Here is a 20,905-nt window from a genome sequence, read left to right on the forward strand (position 1 = left end):
TTTTCTGTACTCCCTCCAAAGCCTCCACGTCCTTCTGGTAGTGTGGCGACCAGAATTGGACACAGTATTCCAAATGTGGCCATACCAACATTTTCTGACATAATTTGCTAATGTTTACACTCGATGCCTGACCGAAGAAGGCAAGCACGCCATATGCTTTCTTCATCAGCTTCTCCACTTGTGCTGCCACTTTTAAGGATCTGCGGACCTGTACTCCCAAATCTGTCTCTATACTCCTGATGGTTTTGCCATTTATTTTATAGCTCCCACCTGAATTGGGTCTACCAAAATGCGTCACCTGACATTTGTTAGGATTAAATTCTATCTACCATTTCTCTGCCCAATTTTCGATTATAATACATGCAACAGATCGGTGGGAGATGTTCAAAAATAATTTACCATGCCACAGAACTTATAAAGAGCTAGATCTCTGGTTGTGAAAATAAAAGCTGCACTGGGACATCATAAAACAAAGAAAAAGCACATTTAAGATTCAACAGATCAGATTGTGGCAAATGGGAGAGATGCAAAGAGTGACAAAACAATTAGTAAGAGCTGAATAAGATGAAGTATGAGAAGAAATATGCAAGGGATATTAAAATGAACACTGCTTTTACTATTATTAGGGAAAAGAGGGTGGCTATAGCGCTATGTTGGCTCCTTGAGCAGATAATGGTGAGCTAACTGAAAATGGGAAAATGACAGACATGCTAAATTATTTTCAGTTTTTACAGACAGCCTAAGGAAACTAATATTAAACCAGGGACAGGGATGCACTGGAATTGACACGAGTAAAATAATCTAGAAAATATCAAGTGTAGCAAGTCCTTCAGACTAGATTGTTTTCATCCCAAGATTTTAAAGGAAGTAGATGGAAACATTGAAGATGCCCTAATTAATTCTTCCAAAGTTCTCTCTGCACGTACTATTTCTTTAGATTGAAAAATGAACCACTGCATTTTCTACAGCAGTATGTGTCCAGTCCAACAAGAAAGGATGCACTGGACATGGTCCTTGGAAATAAGGTGAGCCAAATAGATCAAGTGTCAGTGGGGTAACATTTAAGAGTCAGTGATCATTGTGTCATAAGCTTAGTTTTTTTTAAAAGTAATTGGCAATTGAGAATAATAATAATTAACTGGGAGAGCGCCAACTTCAGTGAGGCAAGAACAGCTGGGCCAGTTAGACTGGAAGTAAGGATTGGTGGGAAAAACTATAGCTAAACAATGGCTATCTTCAAAACAAAAACAGTCCAGGCAGATAAGATACATTCCCTTTAAATGGAAAAGTAGGGCAAACAAATCCAGAATGCTCTGCATGAAAAAGGAGATAGAAATTAATTAAATGAAGAAAAATGTACTGAAAATAGATGTCTGGGGGAAAATACAGTCTAGAACAAAAGTGCAGGAAGTTCGGTTGAGAGGTGAAACAGCTCATTAGAGAAGCAAAGAAGGATTATGAGAAGACTGGCAATCAACTTGTAGGGGAATCCCAAAGTCATCTTTAGGTATATAAATTGCAAGAGGCTGGTAAAAGGAAGAGTAGAGCTGATTAGGGACCAAAATTTGCACATGGAGGCTAGGGCTTGCCTGAGCTATTAAATGAATACTTTGTATCCATTTTTACCAAGGAGTTGGATGCTACTCAGGCCATATTGAGAAATGATTAGGAGGAAGGGTTGAATAGACTGTTGGTACTGAAAGCTGACAAGATACTGGGACCAGATCAAATACGTCCAAGGTTATTGAAGGAAGTGAGAATAGAAATTGCAGAAGTACTGGCCATCATCTTCCAGTCTTCACTTGACTTGGGAGTGCTGAAGGACTGGAGAATTGCAGATGTTACACCATTGTCCAAAATGGTTGAGGATACCCTAGCAATTAGCCTAGTCAGTTTATCATCAGTGGTGGGCAAACTTCTAGAAACAAATATTCAGGAAAGAATTAGTAGTCGCATGGAAAAATGTGGGTTGATTCGGAAGAGTGAACATGGGTTTCTAATGGGGAAATTATATTTATAAGCTAGAGACTTTAGAATGGTTATAGGTCATGGAATGAAAAGGATAGTAGCAATATGGATTCAAAACTGCTGAATAATGGGAAGCACTGTAACAGTAAATAGATATTTTTAGAGCTAACAGATTTGTAGCGTGATATTTCATGGCTTGATATTGGAACCCTTACTTTTCCTGAAGTATATTTAATCTAGATCTTGGTGTGCAGGGGACAGTTTGAAAGTTTGCAAATGATACAAAACTTGGAACTATTGTAAACTGTGAAGAGGACAGTGTAGGACTTTGAAATGATGTAAACAGATTGGAGTGGGCAGACAGGTGGCATATTTAAGTCAGAGACATGTTGATGCATTTTGTGGGAAGAATGTGCAGAGAGAATACAAAATGAATCAAATTCTTATGAGGGTGTGTTGGAGCTGAAGGACCTGGGTGTAAATGTGCATAAGTTATTAAAGGGTGGCAGGACTCAGAACTGTATGTAATATTGCCTTTTATTGAAGGCATAGTGTGAATGATAAACCCCAGAATACTACCTGTTTTATCACTGGTGGAAAGAACTTGCGATGAAGGCAATTGTGACATTATCCATTTAGAAACAGTGAAGGTCCAAAGAGACCTCGGGACCCATTTACTCGATCGTTAAAATACCATGTAAGATACAAAAGGCTACTAGAATGTTTGCCTTCATATCCATAGGACAAGAAGGTTAAATTACCAAGAGTGGTTGCACAATCTATTGTATTACTTAACATTAAGGAGGTTAAGGGATAATTTAAAGCTATTAAGGGAAACTGAGAGTAAGTAGAGAGGATCTTTTGCTATTGGCTGAGGAATCTAGGACCAGGAAACAGCCTAAAATTAGAGCCATGCTTTTTAGGAGTCCAAATGGGAAACACAAGCTGAAAGATGTTTGGAATTCTTTCTGAAATGGCATTTGATACCCTATCAATGTTTAAATTTAAATCTGCTATGATAGCTTTCTTTAAAGCAAGGATGTAGCTCAAAATAGCTGACTCCTGTTCCCAGCTAAAGTTTAAAAAAAAAAGTAAAGTTTATTTACTAGTCACAAATAGATTTGCACTTGCACTACAAGGAAGCTACTGTAAAAATCCCACTCTCCAGTGCCTGCTTGGGTACAGTGAGGGAGAATTTAACATGGCCAATGCACCTAACCTGCACATCTTTAGACTGTGGGAGGAAACCGCAGCACTTGGAGAAAACCTATGCAGACATGGGGAGAACATGCAAACTCCACACAATGACCTGAGCCGGGAACTGAACCCAGTCCAACAAACAAAAGTCATCAATATTTCTACTTGTTGCTGTTAATGGAAATACATGGTGAGGTTAGAAGTGAGAAAGCAAGTTCATAATTTCTACTAAATTCGTAATTTGCAAGAACTTAACACTTGAAAGCAAAACCATTGCTTTTGTGATTAATCCTTGAGGTGTTGTGAAAGCAGTGAAGGCCTTTCTAAAAATGTACTTAGTCATACAAATGAAGATGGAGGAAATTAGATAATTTTGTTTCTTTTAGCTCTTGTATGTGGTACCTGAAATGGGGAATTCAAATTTACAGTTGAAATTACATTATATTTTGGGTGAAATTAAGGGCTGCAAGCTGTTTTTATGAAAATTGTAATACAAATAATATTGTTTTATTGCTAATAGAGCCTAAGGTGGTTTAGTCTTTGAAGGAAATGGTCCATGTAAATATATCCTTGCTAAACTTAAAACTACAGTGGCCTGGAAATGCAATTTTAAATTAATATAAACATATACTGTTTCAAATATTCTTGAAAGGAATGCTAAAGAATGACTGCTTCTATGCAGTACAGCTTAGTCCCATGAATCTCAGGCTAAAGTTCAAATGACCATTTTAGGATGACTCGAATAGTTTGATGGGAATATGGCAACATTTATTCACTATCAGTTTTTAAACATCTTGATCTTGTTAATTTTTATTGCAGGTGCATATTTCTGTCCTGCTAAACTTCTAGCCCTTTCAGTCCGTCTGTCTTTATTAACATTTGTTTCCTTCGTGCAACTTTGGAGAAAGATTGAACTCACTAACTTGATATCAGAATACTAATCCCTTTTCCAATCGTCCATGGTTATTTTAAGTTTACATGATAATGTGACAGGGCATCATTGAATACCCAGTGTTTTGATCCGAATACCCAGTATTTTGATCCAGTAATGATGATGAAATGTTCTTCCATGTGGATAGTAATTTGAAACCTTTACTGTGCTTGCACACTACTTGGTACCTGGTCATGTAGAGGATTGACATTATCCTAGATGGCCTCCATCTAGGCAAATCGAATGATGGGATGGGGAAGGATGGGAACTGGGAGAACAGTTGAACCCAGTTCAAAAGTACTAATTTTGCACTTCTGCCAGATTATTGATATCAAAATGTTAGAATGCAATTCTGTATTTGATTTGAAATAAAAAATACATTGTAAATTAATTGAGGAATAAATTAAAACTATATTGGAATATATATTGGGGGGTCGTCCTTTCCCTTTTGGGAACAGCCAAGGGAACAATCCACTAGTCATAGGGATTCACAGTTCGCATGTATGGCATTGCACTGAAATTCATATTCCACGTTACTCATTTGTGTGATAGGTTGAGTCTTTTTGGCTTGCCACCAGCATCCTTTTAGTGGAGAATACCACTCATGTTACGACTACAACTTTCAGAGCAGCTGAGGTAAACTGGGCACTTCACAGGAATAAAAATGATGGACTTAGGCCCATTCATGTTTTTGCACAATACACATCAAACAATGATCCACTTGCAAACGAATTAATATTCTCTCTTCATGCAGTATCAATTGCCCCTTTTGTAATTGGCATTCTTGTGAATCTGCCCTGTGCAAGACAAAAATCCTCAATCACCTGTTTTTTTTTTAAGCCATTATCAAGAATTGATAGTCTCAGAGAATGAAAATGTACAGGTTTTCAACAAAACCCATTGTGTAATCAATCCAAGAAGGCCTATTACCATGTTCTTCATTTCCAAAGAAGTTGGACAAGAGATTAGAAACAGCTGAGTGGAATCAAAACTTGCCTACTATGTCATTCTGGTGTGTGATACCCCAGCAAGCAGCATCACTCTTCAGTCCTGTTTTACAAATGCATTTGATTTGTAGAATATTATGCCACATCTAAACAATTTTTGCCTGCAAAATAGTTGCCAACTGAACATACCAGTAATTTATCCCTATGATATATAGCATGTGAATTTTTAATGCTTTCATTTTTTTTTACCCCTCATTTTCTTTTAGAACTGCCGGAGCACCAACACAGGGGAATATGGTAATGATTATTGTACTGCATTTTAAAGAAATACAAAATAGGATGTTCATTTTATTCCACAAGAGAAAACTTTGAAATGATAACATTGTCTGTGCATTTGTGTTGTACAGTAATTGTTGAATACAATTTGACCTTGTGTTTAAAATTTTTGGTTATGTATTTCTATGTTCTATTTCCATTAAGGGTGAAAAAACAATATTTTCCATAAGGTGTTTAGTTTTCCTGCTTACTACCCAAAAATGATCAGACTGGTTTGTTGCATATGAACCGTTCCTATTTGTATCAATTTTGTCAGTCATGTCATAAATCAGTAATTATTGTTACCTGATGTTCATCTTCCTGTCTGTTAGCCAATCCTCTATCCATGCTAATATTACTGTCTCCAACTCCATAAGCCCCATATCTTGTGCATTAATAATTTGTGTGTGACCATGATTGTAAATCCAAGTATGCTACATTGACTGACTGAAGTGAAAGAAAAATGCTGCTCGAAATTTGAATTAACAAATTTTAAAAACTCTACAGGTCTGGCAGAACCTGTGGCGAGATAAATAGTTAACATTTCAAATCCAATATGTAGTTCCATGTTTTTCCACAAATAGTGGTGACATATTTGCTAACTTTCAATCAGCTGAGATCTTACAAAATCTAGGGATTTTGGAAAAGCATAAGTGCATTCACTATCTCTGCAGCAACCTCTTATCCCCTCAATGTCTCTGCAATTTCTTCATTTCCCATGATAATTTCTCCTCTCTCTGCCTCTAAAGGATCACCCTTTTACTTTTTCTGCACTCAGTGTGTATGATCTTTTAATCTTTTTTATATTCCCAGCTAGTTTACTCATTTTTCCTTTTTATTAACTTTTTTGGTGGTTAGTTTCTAAAATAGCCCCAATCCTCAGCTCACTACTGTTCTTGCAACCTCTTGTCTTAATCAAATACTATCCATAATTTTCTTTATAAGCAGCAAGTATATCTTACTTGCTGAATTTTTACTTTTTGATGGATTGTATTTTTGTTGACCATTTTGAATTACTAATGTTCTCTGTCGTTGATTAGCCATTATACTCTTTAATCTACATAACCTAATCAACCTTTCCCTGCTCTCCTGCCATAAGCCATATAATTGGATTTATTAAGTTTTAAGATTCCTGATTGGGACTGGAGTGTCACTTTCAAATTTAATATGGAATTGGGCTGTATTTTAATCACTGTTTCCCAAAGAGTTTTTTAACTATGCTTTTAATCCTGAATTTCACAATACCAGATCTGAAATACCTTCATCTCGTGGTCCCACACATTATTCCTGGAAACTTTTATGAAAGCGTTTTTATCAACTCCTCTCCTCTCCTTTGACCATTTAGTTAGTCCAATCTATATGAAGATTAATGTCCCCTCAATTATTACACTGCCTTTGTTATAAACTCAAATGTAAAGCAAATACCAGATTCTCCACCTGAAATGACAGGAAATTGACAAATTAGGACTGGAACTCAAATGCTCAGATATTTTTATTGGTATTTTATGAAAATATTGAGTTAATTAAAATATAGAGAGATTCAAATGTTGTGTTTGTGCAAATAATAGTAAATTCTAAGCTTGAACAATTAGTAAATTGAGTAGTCCTATAAACAGATTTCATGCATACTTCAAAGGTTTTTTTCTCTGTATATCCTTCTCCTTCCAGGGCTCCCCAGAAAACACAGGATCATCTCCCACTTCTAGTCCAGCAAAGGTGGCTGATACATCTGCAGTAGTTGATCTATTTTCACCCCCACCCTCTGCATGTCCAACAAAGTGAGTCTATCCTGAAGTTGGAAGGTTTTATTATAGTGCTGCAGGACTGTTTTCTTGTCTATTCTAAGCTGCTTGCATCTTACAAAGACTAATGAAATAATTTGTCAGCTTGAAACATAACTATAGGCATACCAATGATTCTATATATTATTGCAATATTTGCACCTCATATACAAATTAGTAAAGATGTAACTCTGCAAAGTAAACTTGTTCAGAAACGTTGATAACATTTCAATTCCTATTTTGAAACTAGCATTCCTCAAAGTTTTCATGATGCTGAGTTTTAGCTGTAGATGAATTCAAAGCTGTAGTTGGAATGAAAATGAAAGTAATTGAAGTTTTTAAAAATTTTAATGTCATAAGTAGTTTACATTAGCACTGCACAAAGAAATTACTGTGGAAGTCCCTTAGTTGCCACACTCTGGCACCTGTTTGGGTACACTGAGGGAGAATTTAGCATGGCCAATGCACCTAACCAGCATGTCTTTCATACTGTGGGAGAGGAAACTGGAGCACCTAGAGGAAATCCACAGAGACATGGGGAGAACATGCAAACTCCAGACACAGTGACGCAAACTGGGAATCAAACTCAGGTCCTTAGTGCTGTGAGGCAGCAGTGCTAACCACTGTGCCACCATGTGTCTCGAGTATTAGTGGACGAAATTGAGTCCTTAAAGGCAGCATTGGCCAAGTTGTGAGTTCACTTTATTTTATGGATAGACATCAAACAACATTTGAGAGAATTTTATGTCGAGCTAACTGTTAGAAAGGAAATGTAATGTAGTGTCTTTTGGACAACTAACTTGCTATGTGGAGAGTCTCAGATTATATCACTATAATATATCTACTTTTTTTTTGTACATCCAATAGAACCCTATAAGATAATGTTTATCATAAGCAAAGCTATTGCACTTAATATACCAAAGAGGAAGTATTTAAAGCTTTTGCTTGCAAAGTTACCAGTGCTATTGCCATTAAGAGTTTTGTGAGATATGTGTTCAGATGAACCTTGCAAGTCATTTGTATGAGTAAGTTCCCACTCTATAACCTAGAGAGTTTCTTTACTTAATGTGTATGAAACAGATCCCAAGGATTGAACTTTTGTCATTCTTTTCCTGCTCAATGGATATATCACCCATCACCACATTGTTTCCTTGACAAAAAGGCAGGAAACCAAAACAATTTGGCAACAGCCTGTTGGTAAATGGATTGAATGGAAACGATTAATAAAAAAAGGAAGAAATCCAAGATTTTCAATAATTGTGTACTTATTTCTCCTTGGCATAGCAAACCACAATGTCAGTATTTTTGAATCAGTATGCAAAATAGAATATTGAAACGCTATCTCTGTTAGCTGCTGACTGACCAACATTTTTAGCCTTCCTGGATTCATTTTGACTTCAAATGATTGTCAAAAATAAATCCATGTTACAGCTTTGGATTACAAAGCTATCTAACTAATGAGCTACAAGGGGTCACACACACACTTCCCCTTCACATAACCGATTCAAGCATTCCCTTGATTCTCAAAACCAAAAATTGAAAACTGCCTTCACAAATACAACTGCCACTAATAGTAAAGTTCAAAGATGTCTCCCAACTTTGTTTGATTTGAATGGTTTGACCATCCACCTTGTCAATAGAATATCTTATCCCACCAGGAACAATTAGTTTCACACTTGGAAACCACATTTTAAATTTGGTAGTCCATGCAAACAGATTTCCAATTTAAATAAATATGTCTCCTTGGTTCTTAAGACCAATTGATTGGCTTTGGGCCTGATCTGTTTTGAAAGGCTCTATTTTCTTGAGTTAAACTTTAAATCTTAAAGCTTTATCTACCATGACCTGTAACACACACATTCATAAACCCATGAGACAAAATCCTTTTGTTGTCACAAATTTTCTTTAGAAAAATAAGTATAGAAATAGTTTTTTTTGTAACTGTTGTTAAATAACTAACTAAAGATCCTGGAAATGTGAAATAGAAACAAAAAATGTTGGAAATACTCAGCAGGTCAGGCAGCATCTGAGGAAAATGATAGTTAACTTTTAAGGTCAATGACCTTTCATCTGATCTGATCACCCATCCACTTTCTCTTTCCACAGATACCACCAGATCTGAATATTGTCAGATTATTCTGCATTTTGTGAACTGATCTGGTTTCTGTTCGACTGACAGAACCAGAACCACCCAAATCTAATAAAAGCAAAATACTGACAGTCTGAAATAAAAGTAGAAAATGCCGCAAAAACTCCGAGTATGGCAGTCTGTAGAGTTTTTTAAAAAGTTGATGTTTCAAGTCCATTTGTCATTTTCTGTTTTTATAGCACCCAATTGAATCTTTTGAGTTAGCTGACCTGCATCACTTGATGCTCCATAATTTTTCTTAAAGAATTCTTAAGGGAACAAATGCAGTGACACCTAGATTTGATGTTCACACCTGTCACTGTTTCTCTTTTAACATCCATATGTCAAATTAATTATTGAATGGGCCAACATTTATTGCAGATCCCTAATTTCCCCAGAAATGGAGAAATTTGACAGTCAACTTAATCTGAAGTCACATGTAGCCCAACCAGATCAGAACAGTGGATTCCCTTCCTAAAGATGATTTGTGAACCAGATGGGTTTTTACAACAATTATCAAAGGTTTAGACATTTTTTAATTGAATTCAAATCCCACCATCTGCCGTGGTGGGATTTGAACTTGGATCCCCAGATCATGCCCTGGGTGTCCACATTACTGCTTATCCATCTGTTTCAGTAGCCAAACTTAAATGCCTGCAATCAGGATTCAGGACAAGCACATTCCTCTTAGTGAAGGGCAAGGCTGGCAGAAATGGGGAATCCTAGATAACTCGTGATATTAAGGCCTGGTCAAGAAGGAGGAGGAGGCACATAACATGCATTGGCAGCTGGGATCAAATGAGTCCCTTGAAGCGTTTAGGGGGTGTAGGAGTTGAGTTGAGAGAAATCAGGAGGGTGGACACGAGATTGGATTCTCCTTTGCCAAAACAAAGCACTTCTACAAATACATAAAGGGCAAAAGAGTAACAAGGGAGAAAGTAGGACCTATTAAGGATCAACACGATCATCTATGTGCAGATCCACAAGAGATGGGTGAGATCCTAAATGAATATTTCTCATCAGTATTTACTGTTGAGAAAAGCATGGATGTTAGGGAACTTGGGGAAATAAATATTGATGTCTTGAGTGTACATCTTGGAGAAGGAGGTGCTGGAAGTCTTAAAGCACATAAAGGTAGATAAATCCCTGGGACCTGATGAAATGCATCCCAGGATGTTATGGGAGGCTTGGGAGGAATAGGGTTCCCTAGCACGGATATTTGAATCAATGATAGTCGCAGGTGAGGTACCTGAAGATCAGAGTGGCAAATGTTGTGCCTTTGTTTAAAAAGGCTGCAGGGAAGTACAAGTCAGTGAGCCTTGCATCTGTGGTGGGTAAGTTGTTGCAAAATATTTTGAAAGACAGGATCTACAGGTATTTAGAGACGCAAAGACCGATTAGGGACAGTCAGCATGGCTTTGTGAGTGGAAAATCATGTCTCCCAAATTTGATTTTTTTTTTGAAGGGGTAACTAAGAAGCTAGGTGAGGGCAGTGCAGTTGATGGTGTCTACATGGACTTTAGCAAAGCTTTTGACAAGGTACCACATGGGTAGGTTGTTGTATAAGGTTAAATTCAAGATCCAGGGTGAGGTATCTAAATGCATACAAAATTGGCTTCTTGACAGAAGCCAGAGGGGGGTGGTTGTCAGTTGTTTTTCAAACTGGAGACCTGTGACCAGCGGTGTGCCTCGGGGATCAGTGCTGGGTCCCCTGTTATTTGCCATTTATATTAATGATTTGGATGAGAATATAGGAGGCGTGGTTAATAAGTTTGCAGATGACACCAAGATTGGTGGCATAGTGGGCAGTGAAGAAGATGATCTCCGATTGCAACGGGATCATGACCAATTGGGCCAGTGGGCTGACAAATGGCAGATGGAGTTGAATTTGGATAACTGCGAGGTGATGCATTTTGGTAGATTGAGCCAGGACAGGACTTACTCAGTAAATGTTAGGGCATTGAGATTTAGGGGTACATATTCATAGCTCCTTGCAAATGGAGTCACAGGTGGACAGAGTGGTGAAGAAGGCATTCGGCATGCTTGGCTTCATTGGTCAGAACAATGAATACAGGAATTGGGGCGTCTTGTTGAAGTTGTACAAGACGTTGGTAAGGCCACACTTGGGTTACTTTGTACAGTTCTGGTCATCCTATTATAGAAAGGATGTTAACTAGGAAGAGTGCAGAAAAGATTTACTAGGACTTGATGGTTTGAATTACAAGGAGAGGCTGAATAGACTGGGACGTTTTTCTCTGGAGCATAGGAGGCTGAGGGGTGATCTTATACCAGTTTATAAAATAATGAGGGGCACATAAGAACATAAGAACATAAGAAATAGGAGCAGGAGTAGGCCATCTGGCCCTTCGAGCCTGCCCCGCCATTCAATAAGATCATGGCTGATCTGTCGTGGCTCAGTTCCACTTTCCCGCCCTTTCCCCATAACCCTTAATCCCCTCTCTTATCAAAAACCCATCAACCCGCTTCTTAAAAATATTTAGCGAGGCAGCCTCCACCACTTCAACGGGCAGAGAATTCCAGAGATTCACCACCCTTTGAGTGAAGAAGTTCCTCCTCAACTCCGTTCTGAACCGCCCCCCCTTTATCTTGAGGCTGTGCCCCCTAGTCCTACTGTCTTTTTTGAGCGGGAAGAGTCTTTCCACCTCTATCCGATCCATCCCATTCATCATCTTATACGTCTCAATGAGATCTCCCCTCATTCTTCTAAACTCTAACGAGTACAAGCCTAGTTTATTCAGCCTCTCCTCATAGCTCAACCCCCTCAACTCCGGTATCAGCCTAGTAAACCTCCTCTGCACTCCCTCCAAGGCCAAAATATCCTTGCGCAGGTGCGGCGCCCAAAACTGCACACAGTACTCCAGCTGCGGCCTCAGACCCCGAGGTCCCTCTGCACCGTCGCCTGCTGCAGTTTTTCGCCACGTAAGTAATAGTCCTTCCTACCATTCTTCCTACCAAAGTGGACCACCTCACACTTGCCAACATTAAATTCCATTTGCCATTTCCTGGCCCATTCGCCCAGCCTATCTAGATCCTTCTGCAGACTCTCCACACCCTCCACACAATTTGCCTTTCCCCCAATCTTGGTGTCATCAGCAAATTTCGACACCCTACACTCGGTTCCCTCCTCCAGATCATCTATATAAATGGTAAATAGCTGAGGCCCCAGCACCGACCCCTGGGGCACCCCACTAGTCACCAACCGCCAATCCGAATAGCACCCATTGACCCCCACTCTCTGCCTCCTATTTGACAACCAATCCTCTATCCACGCTAACACCCTACCCCCAACTCCATGTCCTCTGACCTTCTGCAGTAACCTCTTGTGAGGTACCTTATCAAACGCCTTCTGAAAATCCAGAAAGACCACATCCACCGGCTCTCCTCTATCCACCGCCCTAGACACATCCTCATAGAACTCCAGTAAATTTGTCAGACACGACTTCCCTTTAATGAAACCGTGTTGCGTCTGCCCTATCAAGCAATTCCCTTCAAGATGCCTCGCAATTTCCTCCTTAATGACGGATTCTAACATTTTACCTACCACAGACGTTAAACTAACCGGCCTGTAATTCCCCGCCTTTTGCCTGGCACCCTTCTTAAACAACGGCGTAACATTAGCCGTTTTCCAATCCTCCGGCACTTCCCCGGAATCCAGCGACGTCTGGAAAATAACCACCAAGGCATCCACTATCACCTCCGCCATTTCTTTCAGAACCCTCGGATGCATTCCATCCGGTCCTGGGGTCTTGTCCACAATCAGCCCCTCCAGTCTGTCGCGCACCACCTCACAGATCAGCTAGATAGTCAATATCTCTTCCCAAAGATCGAGGAGTCTAAAACTAGAGGGCATAGGTTTAAGATGAGAGGTGAGAGACACACAAGTGTCCAGAGAGGCAATTTTTTCAGATGGTGGTGAGTGTCTGGAACAAGCTGCCAGAGACAGTGGTAGAGACAGGTACAATTTTGTCTTTTAAAAAGCAGTTAGACAGTTATATGGGTAAGATGGGTACAGAGGGATATGGGCCAAATGTGGGCAGTTGGGATTAGCTTCAGTGCCTTTAAAAAAGAAAGGGGTGGCATGGACAAGTTGGGCCGAAGGGTCAGTTTCCATGCAGTCAACCTCTATGATTCTTCCTAGTCTGTACAAATTCGGTCTTGCAAGACTAGCTGGTGTTCAAATGTACTATATTTTCCAGGTTAACTTTTATCATAAGATTGGAAGGTCACTGCAGCATTAACCTTTTTGTGCACTGAATTCCTTAAACAATTATCATCAGTTGCTGTTTACGAAGGTTCTCTGTGTACAGAGATCTCCTGACGTTGAAAAAGGTGCTATATAAATGCCAACCCCTTCAACTGCAGACATTTTATTTGTTCATGAGATGTGGGCATTAATGGCTAGATCAGTATTCATTGCCTATCCCTAATAGTTGAAATGAATGACTTGCTAGGCCATTTCAGAAGGCATTTGCGACTCAACCATATTCCTGTGGAGTATCACATGTAGCCCAACTTAGATTTCATTGTGTTTTTACAAATCGACAAAGGTTTCATGGTCATCATTAGACTTTTTAATTCCAGATATTTATTGAATTCAAATTTCCCATGATGGCATTTGAACCCATGTCCCCAGAGAATTAGGTCTCTGGATTACTAGTCTGGTCTCTGGCTGGTGGAGACCATCTGTGATGCTTGCCAGTGAGAACCCCAAACAGCGAGCAGTTAAGGACAAGTGAACTCAGTCATATCGGCACTTGCTAATGACATTTAAAATGATGTCATTACTATTTAAATTAGCAGGCGCAAAGCTGATTTCGCCAGCAAAACAGGGCCAGTGCTATCAGGGGAGGCAAGAAACCAAGCACATTTGTTGTTTTTTGCCCCTCAACTGATTGTCTCGCCCAACTTTCAGCGAGGCAGCACAGTGTTGTACGGTTGCGCCCTAAGTGTCTGATTATATGAGCAATAGCTCATTTCAGCATGAAAAGAGAGCATTAGCTGCTCTAGGCATGAAACTTCTATGTAACAAAGTTCCTATGAATGCAAATATAGTAAGTGCCACCATAAGAGCTCTTCACCTCAAACTCTTGCTCTTATTAAACAGAGGATGTCCATTCAGTTGTTTTGCTGACCACAGCAATATCATAATGCTGTAATGTCCATTATCTCAGAATCAGTGATGGTGCCTCTATGGTGTTCAGTGATGCTCACATCATTAGAAAGCCCACGTAGACAAATGACTGCTTGGGGCCAGGTCTGCAGCTATGTTAGAAGCCCCAATTGGAAATTCCAAAGCAATATTTTGAAGTAAATACAATAATTTTATTCAATCCTTGCCTAAGTATTACAGATTGAAGAAAGCTCATAGTAGATAGATGTCTGTGTTTTACAATTTGTCTCTCAATTTCATCCTTGACTGTTAAAATGCCACGGAAAATTTCCTCCTACTAACTTATCTCCTACTAACTCGCATAGTGTTCAAATTTATTTTATCATTCTGACCCACCATATGTTAATTCTTGACCTAAATATTGGAGTACTATTTTCAGATTGAATGAATTTGCAATGAGTTTCTGAATCCAGCTGATTAATGGAATGTACAGTCAGTATATCGTTTTGTTTGAGCAGTGCAACTGCTCCCAGTTTTGTGCGTAGAAATGTTTCAATTGCCCAGATTAATTAAGTGAACTATTTTACGTGCAAATAGCATTTGTAATACTATATTGCCCCCCTCCCAAAAAAAATTAACTTTTTAAAGTCTTATGCATAACTGGGCTTCTATTACAAATGCCATTTGGGGATTAGTGTATCCAGGTAGAACTAGGAAGCAATATCTTCACTCCTGCCCAAATTTAAAGCACTGTGGCTGCACATAAATCAGATAACATGATAATGGGGGCTGCGCACAGAGAATGGCAATCCCTAAAGCATTCGCATTTATAGATTGAGGGTAATGATTTTGTTTAAAAATGTATTTATTTGGAATCTGCATTAAACCACTTCTATATCACTATCTGCACTAAGAAATACTACAAATGTGTTAGAACTGTCGATTTTGTATTTCAAGTATCTGAATTTGAATGGGAAAAGCATTTCAATGATTTTGAAATATTAATGGTGTTTCTTTTTCCACTTCAGTGCATCAAAATTGTCTAGTGATCTTCTCGATTTACAGCCAGATTTTACATCTACAGTGCAGTCAACAGTGGCTGCTAATCCACCAGCCAGTGCTTGGGGAGGTAAGAATAGTGCATTGCAAGAATATTTTTCACCTGATGGCAAAATATTCTCTAAAAACATTGTTTCAGTGTAGTTTCAATTTGGAATTCAGAAGATCAGTATGAGTGCTACTGGACCTTCCTAGTTATTTCTCTTTGCCACTGAGTTTTGGAGAAGCATTTATGTTGGAATGAGTGATATAGTGCATAATTTATGGCACGGTTCTTTCTAATGGATTTTTAATAATATAAATAAGAAAGTTTTTAGTCTGAAGTTAAGATATCATCTCATACAGAACATTGTTATTTTTGTTTTCCTGATGGTCACCTCTTAAGTGATTTAGACCAATTTTCAGGTTAGATAATCAACATATTAACTACTTTGACAGGTGGCATAGCGGTTAGCACTGCTGCCTCTCAGCACCAGGGACCTGGGTTTGATTGCTGGCTTGGGTCACTGTGGAGTCAGCACATTCTACCTGTGTCTGCATGGGTTTCCTCCATGTGTTCTGGTCTTCTCCTGCAGTCAAAAGATGTATGGGTTAGGTGCATTAAACATACTAAATTCTCCTGTAGTGTACCCGAACAGGTGCCAGAGTGTGGCAGTTAGGGGATTTTCACAGTAACCAAATTGCAGCCTTAATGTAATTCTACTTATGACACTAATAAATAATCTTCAAGATTAATACTAGCAGTATTAAGTGGGCTCATCTAATAGCAAAACAAATCACACTTAAAAAAAAATAAACACCACTTCAAGTTATTTTATGACTGTCGATGTTTTTCAGACTATTTAAACAACTTGGATAGCCTGTTTAAATTAAAAACAGCAGCTCCATTTCAAAGCACTTATAACTGTTTCCTTTGCTTTTCTGCTGCATTTCACTCAGCTTTAATTAGTAAATTGGTTTATGGCTTGAAATGTGTAGAAATAACAATAGGAAGAAAAATACAAAATGAGAATGGATAATAAAGTTCTGGTAACAAACAGCTCATTCTAATACTTGAACAAAAGCAAATTGTCAATTAAAAAGATGCTTGTGACCTTTGTCATATCACTTCAGCCACATCTTCAAGTTTGTTTTTGCCATTTTTGTAATTAATTGGGTTGACCATGTTTATACATTACCCATTGACGTGCAGTTTGATCTATTATATTGGACAATGGCTGATATCATGGCAAAGGCTTAGCTGATGCTTTTGGCTTTCAGCAAGATAATTTTGGCAGTAATTGTTAATATATTCTGATGAGGGATATCCAGAAATGGTATTTGAAGAGAAGTGCTGACTTCCATAAAAGGTACAATATATAAAGCACATCAAATGTCTTGTGATACTTAATGCATTATTTTAGGCTACCTTAAATAATACTTGAGATCAGAATCCTATTCCCACATGTATGGCATAGACAGCTTCAATTAGTTTTCCTAAGGAACAGAATGTACGTTATTTCTGTTGCAAATCTTGTTGAGCTGATCATAATGCATTTGAAATATTGTAACTTTTAGTATGTTTATTATTTCGGCCTCAGTAGGGACACTTTGACTAAAAATTACATACAGCACTTTGCATGTACAATGTGAATGAGAGAAAATAGTGGGGGAAATAATTTATTGAAATTGCTGCGTTGTCATCTTTTGAAATTTGAGCTGGCACTGAAGTGGCGTTTGTCCTGAACAGTTCTCAATAAACTGACCTAAGCTGCAAGAATTTTATAATTGTGGGACGAAGGCAAAAGCCTCATCTAATAATATTAGATGTTGCATTGTTTTCAATACTCTTGGCGATTTTCTTAACTTGGCTACTGTAAATTTAAGAATAATTCCCAGAAATCCATAGTGTAGTGACCTTTTATAACAAAAGGAATCCAATTTTGAACCATTATTTCTTTATACTTCCTTTACTCTGCACCCTTGCAATGGATAAAACAGATCTCTTGGGTGAAGGTAAGTAGTTTAATGTACTTTATTTGAATTCATTGATATTTACAAACAGTCATATCACACACACTGCTAAACTTCAGATTGGAATCTGGCTTCAAGAGAATGTTTTTATTTTTTTTCCCCCTCCTTACTTCTGACACTGCAATACAGATTCTTTGACTTCTCCTGCCCTCCCTAATGCCTCTGAGGCACCACCTTCTGATCCATTTGTAACAGAGGCTTCCTTGACTACTCCTCCTACAACTGCTGATACTACTACACCTGCTGCTGCTACAGCAACAACCACTGATCTGGATCTTTTTGGAGGTCAGTTTGGGTGCATCTCAGTGACGGAAGGATCTTAACTCAGTTACAATTTTCAGCAATTTCTGTATTCTTTGCTTGGCTACAACTAATGTGGAAATATTTCAAGTTGGGTTGTTTTATGTATGGATTATGAAAGCCTAGGATTTAAATTAAGTGGTGATTATGAATATTCTGTGAAATTTATTGTGAAATGCATTGTCTCTAATATTTTGAGCCAACTTGGTAACTAATCATATATTGAGCAGAATTTTATGGTTCCCTGCCAACAGCTTTACAAGAAGAGGGCCCATAGATTCTTGGGTGACCTTCCTGCCTACAGCTGACCTATCTGCAACTCTTACATGGGGTTGATAGGCTGCCCTAGACCTATCTGCCCTTGCCCCAATTGAGGCTAGCGCCAATTCTTAGCCTCAAATTGAGGCTGACAGGAGTTGCTCAGGGGAAGAGGGGAATTCTGGCAGGATCATTGCTTGGACTTGGGATGGAAAGAGTGTGCCTTTCTCAAGCATTCCTCTTTGCACAATCCCTCCAACCCCAGCTGCCCAAGAACCTGACCTGACCCGACCCTTTGCTGGTCCCTGTGAGATGCCCTCACACTTGATCCTGGACTGCTTGTCCTCCCAGTCTTAGACACTGATGCTTCTGGGATTACAGAACTACCAACTAATCCATCCAAGTGAGGGTAATCAGTAAGGCAGCATCTGTAGAGAAGCAGTTATTGGGTGAAATTTTAATCATTCAAAATGTGTGAGTTTGTGCCATTAAAATGCAGAAACATTCTGAATACCTATCCCATACTGTCTCCAACTTCAACAGGGGCAGGAACCAAAATCCTTGCAAGAATGTGTCAACAATTTAAATATTCTAATGAGGCAGCATGACACCTAGTTTAATCCTGGCTAAGTTTTTGGGGCCTCAGGAAAGTTAACAGCTAAAGGGAGATGAGAATGTAATCCTGGTGATCAGTACCCGTGGGAGGCAATGGCATAGTGATTTTTGTCAATGGACTAGTAACCCAGAGACCCAGGATAATGCTGTGGTGGGATTTGAAACTGGGTCATAGTAGATGGTGAAATTTGAATTAAACATTGACTGTTGAAACCATTGTTTATTGCCATAAAACCCCATCTGGGTTCACTAATCTCCTTTAGGAAAAGAAACCTGCCTTCCTTACCTAGTCTGGCTCACATGGTTCACAGCAATTGTTTAACTCGCCCTCTGAAATGCAACCCATTCATTTCAAGTGTAATTAAGGATGCCAGCAATGGTTGAGAGGATGTGTGCAATCTGCCAGCCTTTGCCCTCCAACCCCAGCTTTTCCATCTTCACTGCAAAGCCTTCAATCTCTGATCTCTCCAATTCTGATTATGGATCTGTCCCTGACCTCCAATCTCCCTCAACCCCAGCCTTTGTCTGCTTCTGGTCCTAATACCTAGACTTCCCAATCTTGCCAAGCTCTTCTGCTCCCAGCCATGATCTTGAACCAAACACTTAATTACCAATTTTGAGTGAGCCCTCACTCTGGATAACTGTGGCTTGGTAATAGAGATAAAGAGCACTGATCAGATTCTGCAATTAACTTCTGCATAATCTTTGAGCTTGTTTTGTGGGTTTCCCACCTACAAGTTTATATTCAGCCTGATGTTTCAGATTAATGAAGTTTCATCTGGACTGGAAGTGAACCTAAAAAGTGATATTATGAGAGCATCAACAAGCCTCCTCTTAACATCACTGCACATCTGCAAATCAAGGCATTGGATAGCCATAAGAAATGAGAAACTCATCCAATTTGTTTTGTATTTCTTTTGCATCTATACCTTTTGTAGACCACTTTATCCAACTACAGGTTTCTTGCAGATTTGCTGAGCCTGCAATTTAAGTAAGATTTGTCATTTGACTCCAATTGACATTCAGTGAAGTTGAGAGTTTTTTAAAATTCTGTTTCGTACCATTGGTAATGTTTCATCCTATATAGTCATTTAGGACCACTCAATGTTTAAACCAAATGTGTAAGTTAAGGGGAAGCACAGCTCCTGCACCTATTGTGATTTTTGTTAGCATAGCAACCAGACTTGCAGGAAAAATAACATGATTTTCAAACCTGAACATATGAATTTGAAGCAGTTGTAGTTCTCTCAGCCCTTTGAGCTGCTCCATCATTCAGCAAGATCATTGCCTATCCCTGATAACCTTTCACCTGCCCCTTACTTATTGAGCATCTATTGACCTCTGCCTTAAAAATACTCAAAGGCTCAGTCTCCACCACCTTTCGAGGCAGAGCTCAAAAGACTGACTATCCTCTGAGAGAAAAGCAAAATTCATCTGTCTTAAACTAGGAAGTCACTGTTTAAAAATAAGGGGTTGTCCAATTAAGATTTTTCCATCCTTGGCAAGTCCCCTGAGGATCGTGTATGTTTCAATCAAGTTAACTCTTAACTTTCTAAACTCCAGTGGATACAGGCTGAGCATGTCTAGCTTTTCCTTATAAGACCATCCGATCATTCCAGGTTTTAGTCTAATAAACCTTGTCTGAGCTCTTCCAATGCATTTGCATCCTTCCTTATATAAGGAGACCAATACTACTACAGATTTTTTTATTCTTTGGGACGTGGGCATTGCCTGCTGGACCAGCATTTATTCCTAATTGCTGTTGAGAAGGGAAGTTAAGAGTCAACCACAATGCTGTGGATCTGGAGTCACACAGACCAGTCTATCTAAGGATGGCTGATTTCCTTCTCTAATGGAGATTAATGAACCTAATGGATTTTTACAACAATTGACAATGGTTTCGTGCTCATTGTTGGACTTTTGATTCCAGATTTTTAAAAATTTAATTCAGATGTTATCTTTTGTGAGCCAGGCTCCTGAGAGCATTATCTTAGGTATCTAGATTATTAGTTCAGTGATAATACCCCTATACAATTGCCTGCCCAATGCAATCACCATAATACCCTGTATAATGGAAGCTCGACCTCCCTACTCCTGCATTCTTGTACTATTGTATCTTGTTTACTTGCAGTTTAATAATTCCAGTTGTATTCACGTTCCTATGAAAATTAGGTTGTCAGTGAGTTCAAAAGTTTGACCAGGCCCAAAATAACCTCTGCTGCATTTTTATTTAGTGGTCATTTTCATTCCAATCCTGTGAAC

General features: G+C 38.8%; 1 protein-coding gene across 19 annotated transcripts in view; it reads left to right on the top strand.

Annotated features, from left to right (window-relative positions):
* snap91a (synaptosome associated protein 91a) overlaps positions 1-20,905 on the top strand; it is a 187,351-nt gene that overhangs the window by 127,329 nt on the left and 39,117 nt on the right. For 14 of the 19 annotated variants that reach the window (XM_080192666.1, XM_080192667.1, XM_080192664.1 and 11 more), the window contains 5 exons: positions 5,310-5,340; positions 7,027-7,136; positions 15,427-15,527; positions 17,438-17,452; positions 17,600-17,755. In XM_080192666.1, coding sequence (XP_080048792.1) covers positions 5,310-5,340; positions 7,027-7,136; positions 15,427-15,527; positions 17,438-17,452; positions 17,600-17,755 — 413 coding nt within the window. The remainder of the gene's footprint in view (positions 1-5,309; positions 5,341-7,026; positions 7,137-15,426; positions 15,528-17,437; positions 17,453-17,599; positions 17,756-20,905) is intronic. The other 5 variants (XM_080192671.1, XM_080192678.1, XM_080192684.1 and 2 more) reach the window with 2 other exon arrangements.

The sequence above is a fragment of the Carcharhinus amblyrhynchos genome, chromosome 7 (genome assembly GCF_965287045.1).
Source record: "Carcharhinus amblyrhynchos chromosome 7, sCarAmb.v2.hapA, whole genome shotgun sequence".
Taxonomy (NCBI): domain Eukaryota; kingdom Metazoa; phylum Chordata; class Chondrichthyes; order Carcharhiniformes; family Carcharhinidae; genus Carcharhinus; species Carcharhinus amblyrhynchos.